Source organism: Lissotriton vulgaris, chromosome 5 (genome assembly GCF_964263255.1).
Source record: "Lissotriton vulgaris chromosome 5, aLisVul1.2, whole genome shotgun sequence".
Classification (NCBI taxonomy): Eukaryota; Metazoa; Chordata; class Amphibia; order Caudata; family Salamandridae; genus Lissotriton; species Lissotriton vulgaris.
The window spans coordinates 399,981,708-399,993,860 of NC_141693.1; the positions used below are offsets into that span (position 1 = coordinate 399,981,708).

General features: G+C 44.4%; 1 protein-coding gene across 1 annotated transcript in view; it reads right to left on the bottom strand.

The window, feature by feature from the left end:
- Nucleotides 1-12,153, bottom strand: part of SMIM1 (small integral membrane protein 1 (Vel blood group)) — a 178,020-nt gene that overhangs the window by 5,699 nt on the left and 160,168 nt on the right. The window contains exon 2 of the mRNA XM_086921742.1: nt 3,022-3,174. Coding sequence (XP_086777868.1) covers nt 3,022-3,128 — 107 coding nt within the window. The 5' untranslated portion in view covers nt 3,129-3,174. The remainder of the gene's footprint in view (nt 1-3,021; nt 3,175-12,153) is intronic.

Below are 12,153 nucleotides of genomic sequence, written 5' to 3' on the forward strand. Positions count from 1 at the left end.
CTTCTCAACCCTGATAGGTATCTCCTGCCCTGGGTGATGTGGCATGCACCTAGGTTGAGACCTAGAGGTTGCCCACCTGGTTCCCCACCTTCACTGTGTTCTGGATGACCAGCCCAGGTTTTCCCAAGCCTGTTGCCACTAAGACAAGATTTTGACCTCCTTCCAGACAGTGTGATCACTCCCAGGAGTCAGAAACAAAGAATTGGGCAGGAAGGAGGACACACTCCCTTCTACTAAGCAAGCTGGTGAATTGTCCATCTTGGTGGTGAGCCTCAAAGGCTGCACCGCCTCTGATATACATCAGGGCTCATCCCCGGTGGATAAGACAGCCCTACCTCTGCCCCAGGCATAATTGCAGTCAGGCAGGCAGAAAAATAGCTATGCTGGAACGTGTACACCACCAGAAAGCTGGCCACACCTCCAGTGTGAGCAGCCTGGTCTGCATACCACAATTTGATTTCGGCCATGTTTGGGAGATGAGGAATAGAGGGTTCTGGGTCGGAAAGTTGCCTACAACCCCAGATATGGTCATCCTAGGGGCAGACTAGCTGCAGGGACTAGCTGCCCATTGGCTACAGCCCCCACACCTCTAACTCCCCTAAATCTAGGATTTAAGGGACCCCAACAGCAAAACCAAAGATCTAAATAACTTGCATCAAGGAAGGACCAAGAGGAGACCCATGTCGCCGACAACAAGACTTTGCCCACAGCACAAAGCAAAAAAGAGATATTCTGTCCCTGTGGAAACAGACTTGGGACTGAACGAATGACCCTCGTCCTTGGCTAAATCTCAGCACTCCCAAACAGAGGGACTCCTGTGGAAGCCAGAAGCACCCTCAGACTCCTCTGGACTAGTGGCTCTAGTCCCATACAAGCGGCAGGTAAAAACACTCACCAGATCCAAAGAATCACTGTCTATCGGGCCCTCCGTGGGATCGCCCACATCAAGAGGGTCCAGTCCATTGTGGGAGTTGTAGTCTCACCTGCCACAAAGCTTCAGGCTGCTATGTCACTCCAGTGGCCCCAGTGAAGTTCCAGTACCTTTTTGCTGTACTGACAGCTGCCCCAAGGCTTGTTGGTCACCAATCCAGTAACCAACCCCCAAACTCAACGCTGCATCTACAGGGAACACCATGCATCCATCATCTGACGTCAGCAACTAAGTATCTGTTTTGTTTTTGCATCCTGTTTCTCGCAACACTGTGTAAGCGGTAAAATGAGCACCAACAGGGCCCGTTCAGCACCAAGGTCAGCCAGAACAATTCTGCATCCAGTCCCAATGGGCTAGGTAAAATTGATTGGACTGTTGTGGCCTGGTCCTAGGGCCCAAATGACCATAACCCTGTAAGAGTTCCACGTAACTCGACCTGCAAGTGACCGATTGTCACTAGTGGTTTTTGCCATTGACCGCAATATTATCTTTTCCATGCATTTTACTGCGTTGATTTAGTATTGCTTCAAAAATCTATAAGATTGGTTACATGTATGCTATTCCATATTTTTGGTGTCTAAATTAAGGTTAAAATATAGGTTATTTTTATAAATTGGTGACAGATTTCTCTCGAGTTGTGCCAATTACTTATCGTCCATGTTGGTACTCTGAAATGCTTAACGCATGTTCCTCTAGTAAAGCCTGACTGCTCTTTGCCACTCTACCAGGTCTAAGCTAAGGCGTTATTAGTGTGAATCCAAGGACCATCTTTGGGGTACTGTTATAATATTACATGGTAAGGCTACCCAGCCATAACATATATTATTCCACTTTCATACAAATGTTATATGGATTAGCAGTTTAAGCATTACTCATTGTTTGTATGCAGAGAGCACCTAATAGAATGCAGTCTGTGACTACACTTTCCCTGTATGGAAGGGGTTCCTAGAGGCTGTCTCTATGCCCATTTTCCAGAGGGTGCCACTGGGACATACTAATTTGTAAGCTACACAGTTTGTGTGCACAACCTGGTTCATTTTGAGTATATGCTTCAGTAATAGGGAAAAGCTCGATGAATAAAGACATTAGGGGCCAGATGTAGGAGCCCTAATACCGGTCGGTAACGGCCGAATTCGGCCGTTACCGACCGGTATTAGGGTTTCCAGATGTAGGGAGCCTATATTTTACCGATTCTGTAAAGTTACCGAATCGGTAAATTTACATAATCGGTAAAATACTGAATCGGTATATTTACCGAATCGGAAAAACCACATGTAGGTGGCACTCCTAAGAGTGCCACAGGCCCTTAAAAATCGGTATTTTACCACCCAATCCTATTGGGTGGTAAAATACCGAATTCAGGTGTGCATGCATATCTGTGCATGCACACCTGTGCAATGTGACACACAGACATGCCCTTAGGGCATGTCTGTGTGCCACATTGCACACAAGTCCAGAATTGGGGTGCTAGAGGGTGTCAAAGTGACACCCCCTGCACCCTTGCAGGATTCGGTATTTACCGATTCTGTAAATACCGAATCTGTATTTCCCATTGATTCCTATGGGCTTCAAGGCCCATCGGAATCAATGGGAAATACATATTCGGTATTTACAGAATCGGTAAATACCGACTCTTACAGATTCGGTAATTTTTTACCTACATCTGCCTCCTTCCAATTTACCGACTTTTAAATACCGAATCGGTATGACTCGGTATTTAAAAGTCGGTAAATCGGATTTACCTACATCTGGCTCTAGGTCTTTTACATGTGGCCATTCCTTAGCTAAACAAGAGCCACTATTCCTTTCATTGTGCCCAACCGCTGGGTTCCACTGAGGAGGTACTGCCTAGACACCAGCTAGCCCCAGGATCTCAAGAGTGGGTGCAAATGCCAATTGGGCTTTTATGGCAAATTGTAAAATATGGTCCCACATTTCCTGGTTTCACTTTAAGCTCTAGGCCACAACTCCTTCTTTTGACTTGCCGAAGTCTACGACAGTGCCTATCAGGAAGTTCATTATAGATGGCTATGAGAGGATCCAGCATGGCATCGATAGTCAAACTACAAGTGAGTTTTCCTTAAACTTACCTGTTCCACTTGGATGCTGCAGCAGGCGTTGTCCTTACGCTGACCTCATCCTGGCTGCTGTCGTTCCACCTGCTGTATTGCACGCCAGCTGTGTCCTGGGGTTGCATTCTTCCAGTCGGGCACTGGCAATGGGTCAGATTGCACTTGCAGAGTCTGCATAGGAAAGAAAATGGGATGACATTCAGTAATGCCCTTTTACATGTTGGATTGGCTGAGGAAAAAGCATAAAAATGTTTCACAGAGTACCTCTGAAGGGCCAGTAGCACTTACCCAGGGCCAGTCATGTAAGGCACAGCATTACCTGACTCACTGATCCCCACCAGTCATTCCCAGCAGTCACCCTGTCAAGAAGCCAACGTTATTCCATATAGGACAGTCCACCTACAGTTTACCACCCACAGAGTGGAATAGAAAGAGAAACTCCATAACTTCAATGCCACATCTACAAATCAATCGTTGGGAATCCCTCTTTAACTAAATCAATCTGCAGATGGTTTCAACCAAACCTCTTCTGCAGAGAAGAGGCGGACATGTTTTTCATATGCACTTATCTCAGACTGCACAGGTGTTCATTCATTCAATGGTGTTTCCCTGCATGGGGAGTGTCAGTATCCCTGATACATCATAAACTGCGGCTCTTTTGGAATTCTATACAAGTATTGCTGCCAAAACTCAACCGCTCACTATATTGTTGTACAATATCTTACTATAAAGAGCAGACAATAGAGACTGGCACAGAGAAGAAAAACCCATGACAATGAACATTCTTCTCTCTCTAATCCAATAAAGACTCCACCACTGACCTTACATCTCCTCTAATGACATCAACAGTCCCACGTCAGGCCTTGGTGCACTTTTCCAAGAGGTCACTCATTTTCTTTATGGCTATCTTACACACTATTGCAATTTAGCTAGCCTACTGTGTTTAAACACCTTCCAGGTATTACAGTTGCCATACTTTGGCACTTCCAAGTTAAGATGGAGCTGGAAAACACTATCTGCCTAAATCATTTATACAGAAGACTCAATAGATAGTTGGCTGGGAAAGCAGGCCTCACCCTCCATCTTGTGCCATGTCAAACCACAAGGTTCCTAAACAGATAACACTGTGCTTGGTAATTAATACTGTAACCGCAACTTGATGATAAACACCAGAAGACATTCACTCCAGTATTTTCAGAATCTCATTTCAAGGTTTGCATCCAGACATTCATTCATGCTTCTGTCCCCTGAGTTGATCAGCTCTCCTTGATGCAGCAGTGGTCCAGTGGTAACCTAGCAGTAAACAGACTGTTTGACTTACTCTAGGACCTATCAAAGTAAAGTACCAAATATAGCACTATATTCACTTGTTTTGCATCCTCAAATTGCATGCTATCTGAAAAAACGTCCTAGTTCTAAAACCCAGCATTAAAAACCGATCTTTATTTAAAACGTTTGGTGGTTCCTTCTCCTTTTTGTCTCTCTTCTTCTTCCTTTACATCCTCTGCATAACTCTTCTCTCTGACCACAACCTTCTCTAAATCACACACATATCTTTATTAATATATTTCTGCATATTGCCCAAAACTCATTCCAAGATCACAACCTCTCCTTTTTTGGAAAGTGATATTTGGGAAACCTAACTCTGCCTAATCTCCTCTAGTTTATTTATTAATCCCACCAAAAATCTGCATTAACACACGTCCCCTTTTTTCCAACAATGACCACACCTACTTTGTATTACTTTCATCTACCATAAAAAAAACTGGAGTGAATGCATGGAATAGTTTATTGAGTGCCTAAAACTAATCCCAATAACCGACAATAACCATTATCACCGGCCTATCCACTAACGCGCTGCTTGATGTCAAATGTGTCAATGCCTCTTCGAAGGTAGTAAGCTATGTATAAATCGAATTACAATACAATACAATGGTTCATGTTAAAGACGTAATTGGTGGGAGATGAATGTCCAGGAATGACTTTGGTGGGAAATGAATGTCCAAAAATGACAAAGGCCTTGTCGCCACCTGTAAAGATGAATTCCAGAAGTTTAAAGAAGATTAGGAAATGTTGCACAGTGTCACTCACTCCCCAGTTGGCGTACAGAATGCCAAGGCCCTCATTTACAGACATATTGACAGTCTGACTGGTGATATTCCAATAACGCAAGTGTTCATCCAGTGTTTGTGCTATTGCTCAGAATTTAGATTTAAAAGGAGAATGGCTCATAGAATGCCCTTCCATACTTAAATATCCAGAATTAATACTGACTATCTATTGGTGGTAAGAGACAGAGCAAAGTGGGATTACTACCCACCAGATGTTTTTATAATACAATGTGGTAAATGTGTGGTTTTCCACTTATTGCATGTTTAGCATGGCTTTTTACATTTAATATGTTCTGAGTGGCTGAGTGTTCATGTACAATTTTACAGTTGTTATCTCATAGATTAAAATTAAGAATATTATAACAAAGAGGGAAACACACTTTAAGATAGAGCTGCAACAGTGCCTAATGGTGTTTCATTGGATGAAATCCCTACTGTACTTAGCCTATCTCTCAGTACCTCCCCAAGGGAATCCCCATATGGTGTAAAAAGGACTCTCACCCATTAGGATTCCAAGTGGCATGCTTCATCGTAGGGTCCTAGTCCAAATACCTAGTGTCCTACTGGACAGGCTCCACCTTGGTAGCCAAGAGTGCTCTTTGGTTATTGGGTGGGATCGTAGATTTAAAATAGTCTAGGGTGTCCTGAGGGTTAATTTGATTTTCAAACGGCATCCTAACTGAGTTAAAAACAGCTGGGGATGCAAGAACATTAGTATCCTCTGTATCCTTGGATCAACATGTTTCAGCCATTACACCAATGTGTCACCGGGTTAGTTGGCTTTCGTCAGGACCCCACATGTATCCTGTTAGTATCCTATCTGTGTGCATTCAATTGTAAAACTTGCTTTCGCCATACTTATATATGCCATACATTCCTACTCATTCCTCCATCTGCATCTTCAGGGATGCGGTGAAAGGGGGAACCAAATATAGTTTATGGCCAGGAAGAGACCTTTGATGGAAGTTTGACTACAAGGTCCACCTGCCTCCTTACCTCAAAGAGCTTTAAATGGGCTGCAACTAAAGAAATGCGAACAAAGGGGTATATTTCCAAGAGGATAGCGCCACCAGAACATTACTTTTAGAGACGTTCTGGTGGTGCTATGCCATGCTACATATTTACAAAGCAGTGTTCAGCCACTTTTTGTGGCTAACGCCGCCTTGTAAATACAGCCCAGTTGCAAGCATCACCTAGGGGCATGCAATAGTTGTTGCAGTGGGCTTAGCACCACAACACCCATTGCTTTTTGAAGCTGCCCCAGATTTACAAGGATGTGTAAATCTGAGGCAGCGGCAAAAACTAATGGCATGCAAGAGCAGCATTAGAATACGGAACCGGAGAGGCAAGGTGACGATCGTGCGGACGGTCGCGTAATCTTGAGCTCCCAGATCCTGGACCCCTCTCTCCATATTCGGCTATGGAAAACTCTGCGGAATGAAAATGCCCTAGGAGAAAATAAAAAGAAAGTAAAATGAAGTGCAAACCTTTCTGTGGATTGGCATGCTCTGGTGTGTTTGGTGTGTTTCGGCGGCATCTTGGGTCTCTGTGCTGCAGCTCCTAGAGTTGGTGTGGTATTCTTCAAGGTCAGAGTGAGGCCTGCGGCGCGTGCACGATCAAGGAACGGGGGCGAGGCCGATCTGGTGGCGCCCCAGGTGTTAATGCCTCCGAAGCATGTACGATGGAAGCCGGAAGAGCAGCTGGTGGTAGCTCAATCCGTGAAGGTAAAAACGGCGGTGTAGGAGAACTGGCAGGTGAAAGGCGAGAGAACACACGTGGAGAGTCTGGCTGTAAGCGTACAGTGCCATCTTTGTTTTTCCTTGGGAAATCGAAAAAGCAGCTGTCCCCCACATGTATGCCCTGCCAAGGATCCCAATGGACAGACTGATAAAGCTGGCAAGCCTTTGAATACCGGTTTAGAACAGAGGGGTGCTGATGTGGATGGGGTTTGTTAAAGTGGTGGCAGACCTAGTAAAATTATTACTCAGTGTGAAGGAGGGATGAAAGGGGGTTCAAAAATGGATAAAGGGAGGGAGGGGGGATTGCACCACCTCCGATGTGGGAGATCCCCTGATCACACAAACTGCACCAGATGGCCTTGGCAAAAATGCCCCGGGTAAGACCAGCATAATTGAGGGGCAGAGGGGCGAACCCTCCAATGCTGATAATATAAGTTTAAAAGATGATGACACCACGCAGATATTGGTTAAAGTAATTGACTCAGGGGACAACTTCTTCTCCCTTTCCGATCAATATAATTCTTCACTCGATCTACCCGTAGGGGAGGATCCCAGACAACGGCCACAGTGAGATAAGCAGCTCCAATCCGGAAGATCTGGGTACTGATACACCAGGCACACCAGAAAATAGCCCACGAATTTGCAAAAGATGCAAATTGGGCAAAAACCTTAAGACTACTGGAACCACTGAGGCCATGCTATGGGACTATTCCATTATAGCTGAATCAGGGGGAAGCAATGTGACCCCCTCTAATCAACCAAGCGAAAGTGCATGGAAGAAATGAGAGGACATCTCACTGGCAGTCATATACCAGAGCATAATGGCCCATAGAGAGGAGACGTGTACGGAGAGTCAGCTCACTCAGGGGGCTTGTCGGAAACTCCAGAACTCTGTTCAGCGAATTTCAAAATCATGTATAGAATTTGTAGAAAGATTCAACGAGGCAGAAACATGGATTTCTAATCTGGAGGATGAACTGGCAGCTCAAAAGGCAGTGACAGAAGCACGGCGCTCATCAAAAGATGACACACAATGGAAGCTGACGGACCTGGAAAATCGTCTGCGCCGAAACAACCTGAGAGTTCTGGAGATTCTAGAAGGCACAGAGGGCTTGTATGCTCGAAAATGTATCATTGATCTTTTTTCGGAGGCTTTCCCAGGACTGTCGCAGTGGGATTGGAACCAGGAGATTCAGATAGTGCACAGATTTCCGTTTATACAACGTGTAAGACCAGGACAAACCGCTCCTAGTCCTAGAGCAATTCTAATCTCAATCAATAACTTTTTAGCTCAAGAATCAGTCTACAACCTCGCACGTCCAGATCGAAAGAAAATGGGGAAAGGGGTGGAGTTCTTTGTAAGACCTGATTATTGTCCCCAGATGATGGAAAAAGATGGCAGCTACAGCAACTTATCTCCCCCTTCCAAGGCAAGGGGGCTCAAGCCTACTTGCTGAACCCTGGTAAACTGAAAGTCATATTTAATGAGCAAGTCCGGTTTTTCTTCGGGTGTCTTCTCCCTCCATTTTTTTTATTTGCTTGACGGGGGATATTGCACTAAATAGTAATGAGTAATCGTACAGGAGGGGGTAATCCGGGCGGCAGGAGCTTGTTCCATCTCAGGGACCATTGGTCCCAAAGCCTCTTTTCAGGGTAAGGGTGGAGGAGGTACAGGGCCTCGGTGGAGGCCCAGTGATGGGGGTTAGGGTGGTATGGGTAGGTCACTAGGGGAGGGTGGGGGAGCACTGGGGGTAGGGTGGGGGTGGGGGGGCGCATGATAAAACAATCCATGACATTTTGAGAATTGAAGGAAAAAGGTACATGCAACTCTATTATATGGTTATAGACTGGATAGAAACAGTGATATGTAATGGGGGATAGGAAGTCTGGACTGCGTATCTGTTCCTTTAGTGTATGTGGGCTGAATAACGGTGGGAAGAGACAACGTGTGGCGGCGAACTACAGGTGATCGAACCAGATTTGGTCTGTGTACAGGAAACCCACATACCGTGGTGTAAACTGAAGATTCTAGCTGAACTTGGCTACTCGGTACTGATATGAACACAACAATCTACAACAAACCGAGGGGTAGCTGTATTAGCCAAACATAGTAAACAGTTGGCGGAAAGAGCTCTGGCGGACAAACAAGGTCACTGGGCTATCATTGAATGCACAATAGGGGGTGTTAAATGTACTCTGTGCTCAGTACATGGTTCTAACTTTGATGAGGCAGCAGTGTTGGAAGGGCTAAATCAAGAACCTGCATCCTGGCTGACATCTTTGATTTTATGTGGTGATTTTAATATACATTTGGGACCCCGGGATTTGCAATCAGACATAATAAACTATAAGGGTAGGAAACCAAAAGTGTTTAAAGCTCTAAAACACTTGGTGGCTGATCACGGGCTGGTTCATGCTTGGGCTACTCTGCGAAACACCGACCCGGGTTTTACATTTTACTCCCACCCACTCCATAAGCTAGTGAGGTTAGATCATTTTTTTATTTCAACAGCATTATTGGTAAGAGTGAAAATACAAGTATTCTCTCGGATTACACCAGATCATGGCCCTTTGGTAATTGATATCCATGCAATTTGTACACTACCTAATGTTAGATCTTTCTTGTTTGATAGGAAACTATTGCTGGATGAGGCATTTGTCGTCCATATGAACGACTGGATTAGGCAGTTTTTGGTCATATATCGCAATTCTACCACATGTTGCTTTATCTAGGATGCTCTAAAGGCTGGAATCAGGGGGGAGACTCTCAGTTTTGGGTTACACAAACAGAGACAAGTGAAATTGGCGACACAGGAATTGTATACAAAATTCAGAATAGCTGAAGAGAATCTTATGTTGGGAATACAAGCTAGCTGTGATATTGCATCGTTGCAAATGGACGAGGCCCGTTGCAAGGCAAAAGTTAATTTGCAATGGAGCAGGGAAATAGCCATTAAACATACTCTTAATAAGGAAGAGAGCTATGAGTATGGTGAGGCTACAGGGCAGTGTTTGGCACAAAGGCTACGGTCAAGAGAGGCGGCACAAAGAATCAAGGCCATGATAAATGTACACGGTAATCAAGTAGATACTCCAGCTGAGATCCTGAATGTTTTTCATGTTTTTTAAAGCACTGTATACTGGAGACTGCTCTGCTGTACAGACGAGTGAGATCCTGCTGCAAAATCTCAATAGTGAAGTACTGAGCCAGCAGGAGGCAGATATTTTGAAGTCACCAATAACTATGGAGGAGTTGGAGGAAGCCATTAATTGCTTAGCTAATGGCAAAGTGGCGTGGCCTGATAAATTGCCTTTGGATGTATACAAAAAAAAATTCAATAATTAAAAAGAGATATGTTGATTACTTTACAACAAGCACAGCTAGGGGCTGCTCCATTCTCAGTGAATGAGGCAAATATAGTTGTTTTAAAAAAAAAAAGATAAGCCACCAGATTTGCCTGGCTCCTATCGACCTATATCGTTGGTAAACTCCTATGGTAAGGTCTATGCAAAAATCTTGGTGTACCGACTGGGCCGAGTCATCTCTCCTTTAGTGTCAATATGGCAACATGGGTATATACCCGATAGGAGTACAGTCGACCACATTAATAGGGTAATAACCTTGATGGATGCAGTTTCTATAAAAAGCATAAGCCAGAGAACCGTTCTGCTGAAATATTCACAGAGTTCCAAAATTTCCAGAAACACTTAAATCATATTTTAATTGTGGAAATTGAATCAAGGACAACTGGTAGCATAGAAATACAGAGTATTGTGTTGAGTGTAAAATCCCAGACTTTCAGTATAACTACTGACTATGTGCATGATGTCCAATTGGATTCATGTTTATGTAAATGATCTGCATTTACCATGACTGAAGAATTACTGGACCTATGCTGTTGACTTCTGCCCTTGGGTCTTATAGATGGAATATTGAACCACACGTTTGTGGAGAATATATCCATTTAAATAGAATGTCCTCCTACTGCATTGTAATAACAAAAGATCAAATCTTCATGAGACACTGCAACCTGGAAAAGGGATTTTAGTTGTTTTAAAAGCAAGGGCTTTGTCTCTTTAAACATTTCACTTTTTCCATGAAAAGTGCAGATATCTCAATCAATAACTTTTTAGCTCAAGAATCAGTCTACAACCTCGCACGTCCAGATCGAAAGAAAATGGGGAAAGGGGTGGAGTTCTTTGTAAGACCTGATTATTGTCCCCAGATGATGGAAAAAGATGGCAGCTACAGCAACTTATCTCCCCCTTCCAAGGCAAGGGGGCTCAAGCCTACTTGCTGAACCCTGGTAAACTGAAAGTCATATTTAATGAGCAAGTCCGGTTTTTCTTCGGGTGTCTTCTCCCTCCATTTTTTTTATTTGCTTGACAGGGGATATTGCACTAAATAGTAATGAGTAATCGTACAGGAGGGGGTAATCCGGGCGGCAGGAGCTTGTTCCATCTCAGGGACCATTGGTCCCAAAGCCTCTTTTCAGGGTAAGGGTGGAGGAGGTACAGGGCCTCGGTGGAGGCCCAGTGATGGGGGTTAGGGTGGTATGGGTAGGTCACTAGGGGAGGGTGGGGGAGCACTGGGGGTAGGGTGGGGGTGGGGGGGCGCATGATAAAACAATCCATGACATTTTGAGAATTGAAGGAAAAAGGTACATGCAACTCTATTATATGGTTATAGACTGGATAGAAACAGTGATATGTAATGGGGGATAGGAAGTCTGGACTGCGTATCTGTTCCTTTAGTGTATGTGGGCTGAATAACGGTGGGAAGAGACAACGTGTGGCGGCGAACTACAGGTGATCGAACCAGATTTGGTCTGTGTACAGGAAACCCACATACCGTGGTGTAAACTGAAGATTCTAGCTGAACTTGGCTACTCGGTACTGATATGAACACAACAATCTACAACAAACCGAGGGGTAGCTGTATTAGCCAAACATAGTAAACAGTTGGCGGAAAGAGCTCTGGCGGACAAACAAGGTCACTGGGCTATCATTGAATGCACAATAGGGGGTGTTAAATGTACTTTGTGCTCAGTACATGGTTCTAACTTTGATGAGGCAGCAGTGTTGGAAGGGCTAAATCAAGAACCTGCATCCTGGCTGACATCTTTGATTTTATGTGGTGATTTTAATATACATTTGGGACCCCGGGATTTGCAATCAGACATAATAAACTATAAGGGTAGGAAACCAAAAGTGTTTAAAGCTCTAAAACACTTGGTGGCTGATCACGGGCTGGTTCATGCTTGGGCTACTCTGCGAGACACCGACCCGGGTTTTACATT